Genomic DNA, 15,990 nt, shown 5'->3' with positions numbered 1-15,990 from the left:
GAGAAAAACAAATATTGTATATTAACGCATATATGTGGAATCTAGAAAAATGGTACAGATGAACCGGTTTGCAGGGCAGAAACTGAGACAAAGGTGTAGAGAACAAACGTATGGACACCAAGGGGGGAAAGTGGCGGGGGGTGGGGGTGGGGGTGCGATGAATTGGGCAATTGGGATTGACATGTATACGCTGATGTGTGTAAAACTGATGACTAATAAGAACCTGCTGTATAAAAAAATAAATAAAATTAAATTAAAAAAACCCACAAATGAACACCAACAGAAGAACACCCACAGAGACAGAGGAGCAGGCTGGGCGCACAGCACACACCCCTCCAAAGCCGAGCTGTCATCCTTCCGGGAAGGCTGCTTCCTTCAGTGACACCATTAACCACAGGGTCACAGAGTTGAGCCCTCTGTCACCCTAATCACATTTAAATTCTTAATGAGAACTGGATGAGGGTCAAAGGGGTGGCTGTGATGGAAACCTTATTTATGATGTCCAGGTTCTGGTCCTTTCCCTACCGAGTTTATGAGAACAGCTGAAGCATAACTAGAAGACGTAGCATTTAAAAAGAGGGAACGAAGTTAACCTATTCGGAGAGCCCTCTCCTGGGAAGAGGAAAACTACTTCGGAGGTGTGATCTTCTTCGGCGCCTCTGCACGTCAGTGGTCATGTTTGGCATCTTCTCTGGCCACCAACACGCAGGGACTGCGAGCACTGTTAGAGCTCACGCAGGATCCCACGAAATTCTGTTCCAGGGTGTGTTCATCTAGTTGCATTTCCTTCAAATCCATAAATGACAGCCATTATTTTATCCAAATAAAAACACCTCAGGCTCTTTCAACTTCGCTGCATGTCTAAAAATTTTTATAATAAAACACTGGTGGGAAAACACCCCATGGCACCCACATTTCTACGTTCTTTTCAGGTAGGTCAGAGCAGCAATTAATCTTCTGGGTTTATTTGCAATTCTGAAAGCTGCCATGGTTAGAGAGATTTTCCCTATGTGTTATTATGCTTCAGACTATCCACTATTCCCCCAAGCAGCCTGTCCTTGTTCAACTTTATTCCCATCGTCTTAAAGGACCTTTCTAGGGGCCCACAAGCAACTCACACACCTCCAGGCCCAGGGGGTGGCTGCAGCCCACACTATATGTTACCATTCCAGATGGCACACGAGCGGGGGCCACAAAGCTCTTCTCCCACCCACGATAATGGCCAATGCACAACACACCACGACCTTGACAATGACAGGGACCAGAGGCGGCCACAGAGAAGTGTAGGCAGCGCTGCTTTAGGCTGAACGGGGCTCCCGATACTTTAATTCAAACTGCTTCTGGGTGGGGGGCTTTGTTTCTCCTTCATCGTCAAACTACCGAAATGCATACAGTTAGCAGAAAAACCTGACCAAAGTCCCTACTCACAGCTTTCACGTGAGACTCTTAAGATTTTTTCCCCTTTCTATCCCACTCTGTTTCCTCAACTGCTTCACACTTTAAAGGTTTCTAGAGTTGAGATCACTCGTAATTAGCACCTGGAGCAACATTCCAGCTGCCTTGCCAAGATGCCGGGCAAGGTGGGGCCTCTACCTTCCCTGTTGCCTTCCCTCCTCAACAGAGACTGTTTCTAGATTAAAGGGATACTATTTCCTTCTTAGAAGCGTCAGTGCAGATCCCTATGCATGCAGGTTCCCTCCCATAACTATCCCTGAGGAAGCTCTAGTAGTTTCCATTGAGGCAACCACTTGTGTCTTCCTCGCGGCCCGAAGTTCCTGAGCTTTCTTCCTCTATGTCTTGAGAAGGGGTTTCGCCACCCAGGCTTCCAGCAATTCACTTTCCTTTTGCTGTTTTCCAGGCGTGTTCACTGAAGCAGGTTCGCCTGTTTGTGGGCATGTGGGGAGCGTTCAGGGCACACATCACATGTTACCTCTGAAATAAGGTACTGTGACCAGCACATCAGCAGATGAAGCTGATGTGAAGCCGAATCCACACAAATGACTTAGTAACTGTGAGGGACACTGGAAACCACATCCCAAAGCCACTTTCCCACCGCAGCCCTGGCTGGCAGAGCCTTGGCCCTGCCAGGGAGGCTGAGAACCCAGAACTGCCCTTCCCCGCCCCCCTGAAGCCAGGGTGTGGGCAGGCACCCCTCTCCTGGCCAAGGGGACTGTAAGGAAGCGGGCTGGGCTGGAGGGACCTTCTGAAAACACTGTCGCCCGGAGAAAGTGAGAGGACACGACACCGCTATCCTGCACGCGTGGGACACCACAGTAGAGGGGCCGGCGCTGGGAGCTGCGGCACACAGCCGGCACCCCAAGGGGATGGCCAGGCACAGCCAGGAGCCCACCCAGCCCTGATACCACTGTGCGGCTGGAACTCCCTATACTTTGCAATTCCCTGTGTTGTGAGATAAGAACTCAACAACCCCTGATGTCTAAACCTGAGAGTCAGGCTTTCTGTTACTTGCTGCCAAAGCACCCTAAGTGGAACCCTCAAGTGATGATGAGGAGGGACAGGAGGGGATAAAGGACAGCAGTTGCCACTTGCGAGTCCCTACAGCGTACCAGGCCCTGTGCAGCAGCTAATATGAGTGACCGCGTTACACCATGCAACGGCCGCTCAAGTCCGTACTTTTCTCTCCACTTTACAAATGAGGAAAGTAAGGGACAAGGAGGTGGAACAGCGTGCCTGAGGTTGCACAGCGGGCTGGGCGCAGCCGTGGACTTCAGGGCCCCAGCGTCCTCCTGGGCTCTGCCGTGTGAACACAGGGCTCCGGGCTGGCGGGGGGCGGGGGCGGTGGTACCAGGCACTGACCTTCTCTGCCTTCTGGTGGAAGACGGACGACATGTCCAGCAGAGTGCTGCGCTCGTCCAGGGCGGCCGCGAACGCCTTCCACTCCTGCTCCAGCTGGCTGGCGATCTGCTTGATCTGCTGGGAGGCGTAGTGGCCCGACTCCACCAGGCGGCTGGCCACCGACATGATGCGGTTTATGTTCACATATACGTTCTGCGAAGGGGGCAGAAAGCGGGGCTGGTCAGGGGAAGGCGCATGGGCTGTCTTTCCAAGAAATGCGGAGAGCGCTCGCTGAAAAGTTACATTTTAACAGCAGACTCAGCTGGGGGGTAATAGGACATGTGTTTTGCTATTTGGATTTCCATAAACCATAGGTACTGGTTTCAGTTTCTGTTTTTAAAACTGCAAAATTACAGGGCTTCCCTGGTGGCGCAGTGGTTGAGAGTCCGCCTGCCGATGCAGGGGATACGGGTTCGTGCCCTGGTCCGGGAAGATCCCACGTGTCGTGGAGCGGCTGGGCCAGTGAGCCATGGCCGCTGAGCCTGCGCGTCCGGAGCCTGTGCTCTGCAGCGGGAGAGGCCACGGCAGTGAGAGGCCCGCGTACCAAAAAAAAATAAATAAACTGCAAAATTACAGATCAACTAGCTGGGAGGGATACTGTTAGGCACAAAGCAGTCATACACACAAGTGGGTGCACACAAACGCACTATGACTTGCTTCTTGGCCTCAAATCCCGAAAAGGGTCCAGGTGGCAAGCAGTTACCCAGAACTGCAGGAACCCACCGCTGCAGTTTGTAACTAGAAGCCAGAAACGACAAACTATGTACTTAGCAACCAGAGGCTATTTTGTGTGAAAACAAGCTCTCCTTTCTACATAAGCCCAAGTCATCTTTCTGGTGCCAACAGAAAATCTGTAAATGGATTCACATTCACCAAGGAATATGAACTGGGGTGCGAACAGAACAGTGCTGTGTTCAAACTTTAAATCACACTTTTCTACTGTGTTGCAATCTCTGTCTTCAAGTCCACTAGCTTGCCGCAAAATAGGGGTGCAAGGTTTTTAAAAAACAAAAAAGCATTTTTCTTGCAAAAGGAGTTCTCACTATGGTATTTCCCCTCCCACCTTCAATCTTCTTTAAGTGTCACACTGCAGCAAAGGCAGAGTGCGGAATGCACACCTTCAACAAATCCCAGGCTGCTGCTCTCCATGTACGTATTACTCATTATTTTTCGTGGCGCATCACAACACTGCACCTTGCAATGGGTCTCCCCAAACCGTAGACTCACCTCTGGCTCCTCCGATTCTTGCCCCTAAAACAAATCTAATTATCCAACCTACCCAAACTCCTCTACAGTCTTCCTCCTTCCTGCCATGGTCCTCCAGGCCAATCTCCCACTGGCTCGCACCTGGACCCCTACATGAGCCTTGTCACTGTCACCTTGTCTCCAGCCCACCCAAGTAAGCGTCCTAGAGAATGCACTTGTCGTTCTGTCTCTGTACCTTCATTTACTCATTCCTTTCCTCCACTTCTGACCTAAACCTAAACTAGGTGGAGTCGCCTTTATCTGGGTTTAGAAAGCCAGACACCAGTCTCGGAGGTACTTCTCCGGGCTGCAGGCTCAAATCAGCTACCACACATCCGGGTGTCTGCAGCGGCAGGGAGGGGGTACTTTGTGAGGCTGTGACATCCAGTCAAGGCCACAATCCATGGGGAACTGGCCTCACTGCCTCATGTGGCATTAACGCTCTAACTAGCATCCTCTAGGTCAAGAGCAGTGTCTGCCCTTCTCATAGGCATTCTCCCTCTCTGGTGACAGGTGGCCACATTCACTAAGTTTTGCTTTCTCTGTATGCTCAAAGAGGAAAATCTACCCAAAAGGTCTGTCGGGAAGAGCATCGGCAGATGCCCTCTGTCAGCATCCAGAGAAGAGCTGTCCATTTGGATGGCTTCCTTGTGGGTCCCCCTTGACGCTGTTTCAGGGCCCTGGATTACTTTCATCCCCTCAAACAGACTGTGCTCCGCACATAGAGTACTGCTCTATGCTTTATGCCTCGTCCATACCTCTGTCACTTACTGCAGGAGGAAGGAACCACGTGGCACAAAGCCCAAATGAGTGTGTACACAAGCACGGCAATGTACAAACGTACAACTCCCTACGTTAGAAGTACCTCCACCTAGACTCTCACCATCATAGACTTTAAAAATACCTGTGGGGCTTCCCTGGTGGCACAGTGGTTGAGAGTCCACCTGCCGATGCAGGGGACGCGGGTTCGTGCCCCGGTCCAGGAAGATCCCATGTGCCGCGGAGCGGCTGGGCCCGTGAGCCATGGGCGCTGGGCCTGTGCGTCCGGAGCCTATGCTCCGCAACGGGAGAGGCCACAGCAGTAAGAGGCAAAAAAACAAAAAAAAACAAACAAAAAAACCTGTGACAGGAGGATGAGCACGATTGTCGCTGTCCCTTAAAATGCTTTCTTAAAAGATTATCAACTTTGCTTACTGATATCTAGCACTTTCATTTTCTTTGTCAAAAAATGTTGAAAACACTGTAGATAGCACAAGAAAGGGCTGAAGGTTAACAGGCCCCGGTTCTGCATAAATAAATGTCCTAGACAGATACTGAGGAGTCAGGGAGGTGTCCGGAACCAGGGGCTGGTAGGCTTTTGGAAAGCGCTCCCAGGAGCTGTCACCACGCAATGCACAGGGTTACAACATCCTTTTTCAATTAAAATTTTTACTTAGAGAAGTGATAAAAATGTATCATAGAAAAACAGAAAATATACTTAAACCTAAAAAAGTCACCCATACTTTTAAGAGTTTCTTACTTACTATACTAAAAATACTGACCGTATTTTTAATTAGATGATAACGTCACTGATAATAACGACCACTTATCAAGTACTTGCTTTGTGTTCAGCACTCTGCTTGGTGTCCTACACATACAGAGTAAGTAAAATAATGTAACACCGTGTTAGGCAGAGATTATCCCCACTTCAGAGATTAGGAAACCGAGGCTCAAAGAGATTAAACAGACTGCCCAAGGTCATGCGGTAAACAAGAGTCAGAATTTAAAACCTCTACATTCATAACACACTGCACCTGTCTTCCACACATGCTTCCTCTTCTGCTGATTCCTAAATGTGTCACAGTAATGCTGGGGGAGGCAGAGGACCCTCTCTGGTCACTTCTAGTTTTTACAAAATATATTTTAACATTTCTAGTTTTTAAAGTATGTGATATGGTCAGCTGAATGTGCCTTTCACCATTACTAGAAGTTTCGGAATATTCTGAAAAATTGATAGGAATTTTTTTAGGAACAAATTCTTCTAAGACGCTTCTCCCAAAGGCCCACATTTGCGTTCTCTTCACCTCTCCCCAGGCTGAATCACTTAACCCCAAAATTCTCTTACCTCAAACTCAAGAACAGTATCAAACTTCTGGGACAGTGTCTATTACAAACATTTTATCGCTGAATCTTATCTTTGAAACTACCTAAAGTGGAGCACTTTGTGGACTGAACGTTAATTAAATGGCGTCTTACTGAACTAATTTAAACGAAGACCCCGTCTGCATGTCGTTTCAATGCTCTTTAACGCACGTTACAAGGCTAAGAGGGTGAATTCTCATAATTCTGGCTCAAAGTCCACACCAAAACTCTGTCTCTAAGGTGAAAATTTCTAGAATAACTCTCTAGAGAAGTAACCATATACCCTACAGAACAACATACAGCTCTACTGCAGTTATATTAACTCCAAAAATGTAATAAGACCGTTATTTAAAATTCACTGTTGGGTTTCTTCTGGGGTGTTTGTTTGCACTGTAGTCTCGCAGCTGTCCAATCACAAGAGGCCCAGGGCATCAAAGGGAGCCAGAGGATTCCAGGCACGGCTGGCGTCCAGACCCGACTCCCTGCGTTCACCTTGGGAGGAGCGCTCACGTTTGAGGAGAGCTGAAGGATGCCCTCCAGGTGAGCAGCAGGCTGGCTTATTCCTTCAGTGTGAAGGGCAGGCGGCCAGCAAACTGACACTGGGCTGGTCTCGGAGGCTCACTCGGCCTCTGAAAAGCTCTTCTGGGTCCCCGCGGGCTCCCAGGACGTACAGCGCAGGAGCCAGACTCAAAACCGTGCACGTGGCACTGGCCAAGTAATTGGTTCGAGTTTCACTGGTTTGTCTGTTTGCTTGTTTTCCCTTCTGTTTGCTTAAAACTTAAAACGAGCTACGTAAACACTGCTCCCACAGAGAACTTCCCGCCCCTGGAGGTCAGCTGCTGCCGCTGAGCTGTCAGAAGCCCCTGCATGGGCTCCCCGCAGTGTGCTGGGAATGATCTGTGTAAATAACCTCCCGTTTTATACTTTCACAGGCAGGATACCTCTGTTCCCACAGGATCTTACCATGCAGTTCATGGCAAAGTGGTTGTGCTGTGTCTGAAGCTCCATTGCATGAGGATGGCTGGTCCCAATCTCAGTGTAGCTGTTCAGAAACAGGCCCTTGTTGTGCGTGATCCAGTCAAACATCTACCGGAATGAAGAAAGACAACCTGGAATCACTCCAGAAAAAGAAATGACTGACGCGGCTCCCAGCACGGGACCGAACCAAGAAAGAGTGGCGTCTTTCCTCTGACAACCTCTCAGGCGCCAGGGCCCAGAAGATTCTCGACTTCTAACCAGTCAGCAGCTCTGAACTTGCAGGAGCTACAAGAAAATCTTATCTAGTGTGTTCCTTTGACAGATGAGGGACTAAGGAGCAGATAAGTAAAGAGCGGTATTCAAATCCCCCAGGCTAGTTAAAACTCTCATCTGCTGCCTCTCAACCCCAGTCTCTCTTCTATACTGAACTACATAATGAGGCACACCGCTCTGCAAAAAAAAGACCCGTTAGGTGAAGTTACAAGCTTACAGGTTTCTGGATGGGCTTTGCTTTGACCACAGATTACTGACAGCAATTCCAATGACTAAAAGGTTATGCTCTTCAGTGCAAGGATAAAAAAATTTTTAAAAATCCCTGTGCAGATGCAAACAGTAAAATTTACCGTAAAAATAAAAAGAAATGGGGGAAAACTTTAACAATGACGTCTCTCAAGATTCTATACAGATGCTACCTGGAAAAGGATGTTAATTTCACTGTTCCCAGGAAAACATTTAAGGAAAAAGAAATGATTATCAATTAGCACTGCTTCTGTGATGTGAATGTGACTTCCAGGAACAGTCACCTGTTTGTTTGGTAATTGAAAGGAAGATTTTCTAGCATCTTTGACAAGGCACTACAGTGGAACCTTGAACAACAACCTGAACTGCCCAGGTCTACTCACATGCAGATATCTTTCAACAAATGAGTACCTATATTTTCATTTTACACATCTTTAAATTAACTAAGTGTGGGGGAGAGCTGTGTTCAACTAGAGATCACAATATATGGAATCAGAAGAACTAGAGTTGGAGGCCTGATTCTATCCACACTGTTTCAGCTTGCTGTCCTCGGGTGAGTCATTTATCAATTCCTTTGTCTTGGAGGCAGAGAGAGCAGTCTGGATTTTCAACTGCAGGAAGCGTCAGCGTCCCTACCCCCGTGTTGTTCAAGGGTCAGCTGTACTTTAACCATAAAGAGAGGTTAAAAGCTTACCAAATAATATTACTGGAAAATAGTGGTGGACTGTCACCTTTCAAAAGGTCCTTTTATAGCAAAGATTTTTAATGTTTTCTAACTTTACAAAAAATTTTCCTGTCCGTGAAAAAAAATTCAGTGAGCTCAAATTAAGAGGGATCAATTCACTCACGTTCACGGCTTGCAACGTATTCCTCTAAATAAGTGTCCTGCTTTCACGTTGCTGAGACAGACAAGAGCTCACTTTGGCCAGTTGGTCTGACTCGAGCACAATAAGGAAACATGAAACCGTAAGTAATTATTGCCTCTATTTCCCAGAAGCTATTATTTTTAATTCATTACTCGCCTTTTATTGTAAAAACATACTCAACAGTAGATCTGAAGGGTGTTTTCTCACTGGCTTTTATGAGTGGAAGAGCAGTTATTAGAAAAATACTCACATGAACAACTACTGCTTTCAATAATATATCCTACAAAGTTTTCACTCTTAATTGAAAATATTCTCGTCTATCTTACAGGCATTCTAAACCAAACTATTAGTAATTAGCAACTCTAAGTTTCTAGAAGAGCTCTGCGTTGCACAGGGAGTAGCAGTGGAAAGCAGACTGAGGGGAGATCTCTGAACCGACACTGCCGGTCTCCCACCGATGCCGTGCGAGTAGCTTACCCTTCCCCAGCCCTTTCATTCTGCCCTTTCTCCTGACCAAACCAGCCTCGGCTGCCGAGACCCAAGGATCCAGGAAGCCTCCCTCCGTGGCGCATTTTAGCGTCCCTCCCCCGTCTTTTACCTTCTCAGCATCCTGTTCAAACAGCCTCAGCTGAAAGCACTGGTCCAGCTTTAGCTTCCTCACGTGCCACATCTGATGCAGGTGCTGCCGCGTGGAGTGCAGCCTGTCCAGCATGGCGGACACCTTGGGTAAGAGGCTCTGCAGGTCCGCGTTGCCTGACCCCGAGTTCTTTTTGGGAAAGCTGTCACTGCTCTGAATCCTCTGCAGCAGCTTCTGTCCCTCCAAATCCAAGTCCTCTATGGGGGCCTTAATCACCTTCTTCTTCAGCTGGGAATGTTCCTCGATCATATTCCGAGCCCCCTCCAAATCCTGAGGCAACTCCTTCTTAGCTAGGATGTCCTGAAGCTCCTCCAGCCGAGACAGCATGTGGGTGGCATTGCTAATGTAGTCTTCAAAAGCAACTCGGATTTCAATCCATTCTTCATGGTTGTATTCCAGGCAGCCGTCAAATTCGGGCGTTAGCTGAGAAGGGTCAACTACTTTGGTAAGGCCTTCTAAAGAGACCATATTTGTCTTAAGGGGAAAAAAAATCATGTATGAGAAGATGAACCAATCTTATACGGTCTTATCATAATGCAGTTTGCAACGTTTAATCACAGATTTTCAAACTTAAAGCAAGCAATCCGTTTATAGAAAACGTAACATACCTTGCTCTGGCCCCATAAAAACAAATGTAAATGAAAGAGGCATTAGTACAGTCAGTGAACGACAAATCCATTAGAGCAACACATATATGTTAGTTGCAATACCCCAAATTATAGACTCATATGAATTTCAGGACAGCTAAAGATATTAGATTTCTTTCCAAGAATGCAGAAATTAATCCACTATCTTAGGCACATTAGAATATGAATGGCTTTTTTAAAATGTAGAAAATACACAAGGGTTATTAGCAAGAAAGCTGGCAGAAGCTCTTCTCACAAAGTTGGAGAGAGAGGGAATGCTTCATTCACTGCAATAACCGGCAGCGATTCTGAGCAGTACAAGCGTTGTACTCAATACATCATCGGACTACATTCCAATCTAACGAAGTTTTAGTCAATTACAACCTGAGCAAGAAATCTTCACCTCATCCTATCAGAAGATGACGCAGAGTTAATATTAGTATTATGCCTCAAGGAAGACATAACTGGGGGTCAGGTGGGGTAAATATGAAGACAAAGGGAGAGGGAAAAGATGTGTGGCCTAGAACCAAAAGATAAAACAGAGAAAGGCTCGTTTAGCCCCACCTCTGTCACCTCCAGCCTTAGAGAAACCTAGAACTGTATCTCTGTGCTGTTTGACATAAGGAACGGCAAAAGGCAGCAGAGCGAGAAAGACGGGCGGCTCCTCGGCCAGCACTTTTCCCTGAAGCGTGACTGTCGGTTCATCCCTGTCTCGTCTGCCCAGACTTTAATAATGTCCGTGGAGACAATCACTTCACAGACAGAAGCTCGTGATAATGTACAGACAAGTTCAATAGAAAAGCCAGTGCAGGAAACTTTTAAAGGCCCAGAGGGAAAGATCACAATTAGACAAGCAAAAACCTGCATACATTATACCACCACATCGTTATTTCTGCTTAAAACGTGTATCATTAAATACAACACACTTTACATTCTGCGTCAAGAGAATAACTAATATAATATCCAACCAACTGTCCTCCGAAATCACTTCTTCTTGTGTGTGAAGATAAAGGCTTACTGGTTTCACCTTTCATCTAAACCTCTTGGGTGCAGTTTCAAATTAAAACTAAATTCAGATTTCAGGTTGAAAATCAATACCATGGACTGAGAAATTTTAAAATGCAAGTAATGTACCCATGAAAAGACATTGAAAAGTGTGTGTAACATGTAACATAAAGCTTAAGAATTAATACTGTGTGGTATGTTTAATACTATTACTGTTGTTAACCTTGAAATACGTGAGTACATTCACTGAAACCTAACGTTTGGGCCAAGTGGCTAGAGGAAGCGATCTATTCAACTAACAATTATTATAATTTATTGTTAGAAAATACTTAAATTTTATTACAGAATATGGCATGAATCAAGTTTCCAGCTGGCCAGAATACTTTCCCCCCATAATCATCTGATGAAACCAGTTGCATCAAAGCCTTGTCAGAACCCTGGTAGCTTGCTTAAGGAGAGCAGTTTCCAGGGGAAAGGAGAGTAAGCCAGCGGGTTGAGGTCTGTTTTACACACTATCTGAAAGACAACGACCTTGTGTGCTAACTGAATCCAGAGCCCCACATAGGTTTTCAAGGCACCTCTCCCTTTTCATAAACGAGAGACCTGACGTGTGAAATACACGGCACACCGTCCTCTCCAGGACACGATGAAAAGTCAGTCTCTCCCACACATTTTCCTCAGGAAATGTGAAGTTGGGCATTTCTCCCTAACATTCCCTTATTTCCAAGGCTGAGGTAACGATGATGACTCTGAAGCCACCTAAAGCCACTTGCACTGAACAGTAAAGCTATTTTATCCTGTGTAGTAAAAGGAAACAGGCTTCTCTTTCTAAGACACACGCCTTACACCCCAGTAGCCCCATTACCCAGAAACAAGAGGCCTGGAACCTAAACCCTCCATGGGCAAAACACCCACTGGGATAAGGCGAGAAAGAAGCCTAATTGTGTTATTTTACACAATAACTAATTTGGCATGTCATATGTACGTCAGATATGCAGTTCTTGTTGAATACATGGTTTTTAAAAATCTATAACCAGCCTAAAATGATGACGGAAAAGCTTTTAATAAACCACACCTACTGGTTTAGTTGGTCTGGCTACACAGGGAAGTTACCTCAAATTCAAATTTAGAACTGCCAAAATTAGTCCTCTGTTTCTGCCAAAAGTTGTCTGGCTTGATTATCAGTGCAACGTGAATGCAGCAGGGGAAGGACTCTTGTAATATCTTGAGCAGAGGCTTGATGGAGTCCCACTTGGACCCACGCATGTCCACAATCACCGTGAATCCTCGCTTGCAGACTTCTTCACTACAGAGAAAGAAAAGACAGGTTGAAACCACGCAATTCCCACCACTTTTTCTGGTCAGAGTCCTGCTGGGCAAGGCCGATTCTGCTTCCGTCATCCTGCTGCCTGTGGGGCACCTCCCTCCACCCACCACCTGGCTGGCCAGCACTTGTACCCAGGGAGCTGGCAGACGGGAGATCATTACAGAAAGAGCTTAGGTCTCACCCGTGGTCCTCACCCTTCCTGGTACCTTAACAGAGTAGACTGACTATTCACGCACAGGGTTCAACCTCAAAAACCTTCAAACTTTTTCTTTTGTGTCCACGGTTTTGCATCTTGCCTTCTCTTTAGGAGAAGAGCAATGACCGTCCTGCCCATCTCTCTGGTCTTTTGTGCGTTAACTGATCACACATGCTGTCTAGTAACTGTTAGGGCCACTAAACAGCAGGGACAGAACCCCAGCAGCACACGCAGAGCAGTGAACAGCAGTCACGCGGGACTCCGGGGTCACAGGAGCTGAAACCACCTGCACTGGCGTGCTGGTGATAGCAGGAGCTTTTGAATGTCCCAGCTTATTCCCTTTAACTTGTCCCAGGCCCCTGAGCTACCTCAGAAGTTCTCAGGTGTGGTCCACCCGCCCCTTGGGATCCTTGGCACCCTTCTGGCGGGGTCTGTGGGGTAAAATCTAGTAATACTGAGACTTGTCTATCTTTTACAGCTGGTTGCGCCAATGGCACACAGGCCACGGTGGACACCGCTGGCTCTGAGCACAAGTCCAGATAGTGCTAGAAGTCATGTATTCTTCCTCTCCACGTTCTAGCTGTTAAAACAAAAGAGCCAGTTTCTCTTAAGAATGTCCTTGATGAAGAAATAAAAATTATTAACTTTATTAAATCTCAACCTCTGAGTACACGGGAAATATACAGAAAGCACATCTGCAGTAAAGAAAAAAACAAAAGTCAGAGTGTTCATAAACTTGGGTTAAAAATCCATAGTCTCGGGGCTTCCCTGGTGGCGCAGTGGTTGAGAGTCCGCCTGCCGATGCAGGGGACAGGGGTTTGTGCCCCGGTCCGGGAAGATTCCACATGCCGTGGAGCAGCTGGGCACGTGAGCCATGGCCACTGGGCCTGCGCGTCCGGAGCCTGTGCTCCACAACGGGAGAGGCCACAACAGTGAGAGGCCCGCGTACCGCAAAAAAAAAAAAAAAAAAATCCATAGCCTCCCTTCACACTACATACAAAAATAAACTCAAAATGGTTTAAAGACTTAAATGTAAAACATGACACCATAAAACTCCTAGAAGAGAACATAGGCAAAACATTTTCTGACATAAATTGTAGTAATATTTTCTTAGATCAATCTCCCAAGGCAAAAGAAACAAAAGCAAAACAGTGGTGGGATGAACTGGGAGATTGGGATTGACATATATACACTACTATGTATAAAACAGATAACTACTGAGGATCTACTGTATAGCACAGGGAACTCAGTGCTCTGTGGTGACCTAAATGGGAAGGAAATCTGGGAGGGAGGAGATATATGTATATTATACATATGGCTGATTCACTTTGCTGTACAGCAGAAACTAACACAACATTGTAAAGTAACTATACTCCAATAAAAAAAATTTTTTAAAACCCTAAACAAATGGGACATAATCCAACTTAAAAGCTTTTGCACAGCAAAAAAACCCATCAAGCAACCGAAAAGACAACCTACAGAATGAGAGAAAATATTTGCAAATGATGTGACTGACAGGGGTTAATATCCAAAATATACAAACAGCTCATACCACTCAATATCAAAAAAACAAACAACTGAATCAAAAAAAAAAAGGACAGAAGACCTAAATAGACATCTCTCCAAAGAAGACATACAGCTGGCAACAGGCAGATGAAAAGACGCTCAACATCCCTAATCATTAGAGAAATGCACATCAAAACTACAATGAGGTATCACCTCACGCCGGTCAGAATGGCCATCATCAAAAAGTCTACAAATAATAAATGCCTGAGAGGGTGTGGAGAAAAGGGAACCCTCCTGCACTGTTGGTGTGAATGTAAACTGGTGCAGCCTCTATGGAGAACAGTATGGAGGTTCCTCTAAAAACTAAAAGTAGAACTACCATACGACCCAGCAATCCCACTCCTGGGCATATATCCAGTGAAAAATGAAAACTTTAATTAAAAAATATACATCTCCCCCAATGTTCATAACAGCACGATTAACAATAGCCAAGACACAGAAACAACCTGAGTGACCATCAACAGACAAACTGGGTTAAGAAGATGTGGTACATACACACAATGGAATATTACTCAGCCATAAAAATGAAGGAATATTGCCATTTGCAGCAACAATGACGGACCTAGAGATCATCCTACTAAGTAAGTCAGATAAAGACAAACATTATATGATATCACTTATATGTGGAATCTAAAAATAATACAAATGAATCTATATACCAAACAGACTCACAAACACAGAAAACAAATTTATGGTTACCAAAGGGAAGGGGGTTGGGGGAGGGATAAATTAGGAGTTTGGGATTAGCAGATACAAACTACTATACATAAAACAGATCAGCAACAAAGATTTACTAGCACAAGAAACTACATTCAATATCTTGTAATAATCAACAACGGAAAGTAATCTGAAAAAAATACACACAACTGAATAATTCTGCTGTACACCTGAAACTAACACAATATGGTAAAGCGACTGACTACACTTCAAAAATTTTTTAATAAAAAATTTCTAAAAATAGGGCTTCCCTGGTGGCGCAGTGGTTGAGAGTCCGCCTGCCGATGCAGCGGACACAGGTTCGTGACCCGGTCCGGGAGGATCCGGCTGGGCCCGTGAGCCGTGGCCGCTGAGCCTGCGCGTCTGGAGCCTGTGCTCCGCAACGGGAGAGGCCACAACAGTGAGAGGCCCGTGTACCACAAAAAAAAAAAAAAATTCTAAAAATAAAGTGAGACCATTATAGACAGGAAAAAGAAAATCCATAGTCTCACCTAAATTTAAGTCGAAATAAAACCAATTTCACACTCTCACACATGAGCTTACTCCCCTACCTTCTCCCGTCCCCTGCCTCCATGCCCTCCCCACTCCCTCACACGCCATTCTTTTCCTTATCTTTTGATTCATACCAGTAGAGTAACGGACACTCCAAGTTCCTATGACAACTTCATCAGTATAAGAGGCATATTCCCCAAAACACTCCAAAAAAGTCCATGGGGACAGAACCTGAGTTGATGGCGGCCCGCAGTCCTAGGAGCACAGTCCTGAAAGCCCTAAGGAGAAAACAGACTGATCCAACACACCGGCTTATCACTCCAGTGTGGAAAGCTGCAGGAGTGATTGGATTAACTCCTGTATGAATATGAACTGAAAAACAGTTAACAGGGCTCAACACTCATGCTATCACTCCTCCTGTCTCAAGTAGGTCCTGGGCCACGATCCTGGGAGCGTCTCGGGTCACCTTCACAAATCCTTAGAGGTAGCTGGGCACTCCCAGAAATGCTTCCTAAAATCCCCCAAGTCACTGAAATTAAGCATTCTGAACTTCCTGGGGTTCTAAAGGAGCTTGCCATCCTGCAAGAACTTCTGGGCTCCACAGCGCCTTGGGGCTAGACCTGCCTGAGCAGGACGTCGGATGTCTGCTGCCCAGCTGGGATCTTCTGCTCCAGACTCTCATGTTCTGCTGCCGTTCACCAAAGACAGGAGGCTGTCGGGCAACAGGTGCTGCTGTTGTACGAGCTGCTGTCTGGTCCTGCGCTTTAAGCATCGGTCGTCCCCTATCGAGGTAAATTCTCTGGCAGCCTTTCTCCTCACATAGCTCTACACAGTGTGTA

At 46.1% G+C, this 15,990-nt stretch overlaps 1 protein-coding gene across 1 annotated transcript in view; it reads right to left on the bottom strand.

Annotated features, from left to right (window-relative positions):
• The window catches only part of TRIO (trio Rho guanine nucleotide exchange factor), a 372,408-nt gene that overhangs the window by 204,341 nt on the left and 152,077 nt on the right, over positions 1-15,990 (bottom strand). Inside the window, exons 4-7 of the mRNA XM_065873385.1 lie at positions 11,967-12,159; positions 9,184-9,696; positions 7,186-7,308; positions 2,818-3,009 (exon numbers count right to left, since the gene is read on the bottom strand). Coding sequence (XP_065729457.1) covers positions 2,818-3,009; positions 7,186-7,308; positions 9,184-9,696; positions 11,967-12,159 — 1,021 coding nt within the window. The remainder of the gene's footprint in view (positions 1-2,817; positions 3,010-7,185; positions 7,309-9,183; positions 9,697-11,966; positions 12,160-15,990) is intronic.

The sequence above is a fragment of the Phocoena phocoena genome, chromosome 3 (genome assembly GCF_963924675.1).
Source record: "Phocoena phocoena chromosome 3, mPhoPho1.1, whole genome shotgun sequence".
NCBI classification, from domain to species: Eukaryota; Metazoa; Chordata; class Mammalia; order Artiodactyla; family Phocoenidae; genus Phocoena; species Phocoena phocoena.
The sequence above is the reverse complement of the archived record's forward strand: the minus strand, read 5'-3'. Positions and strand labels throughout refer to the sequence as shown.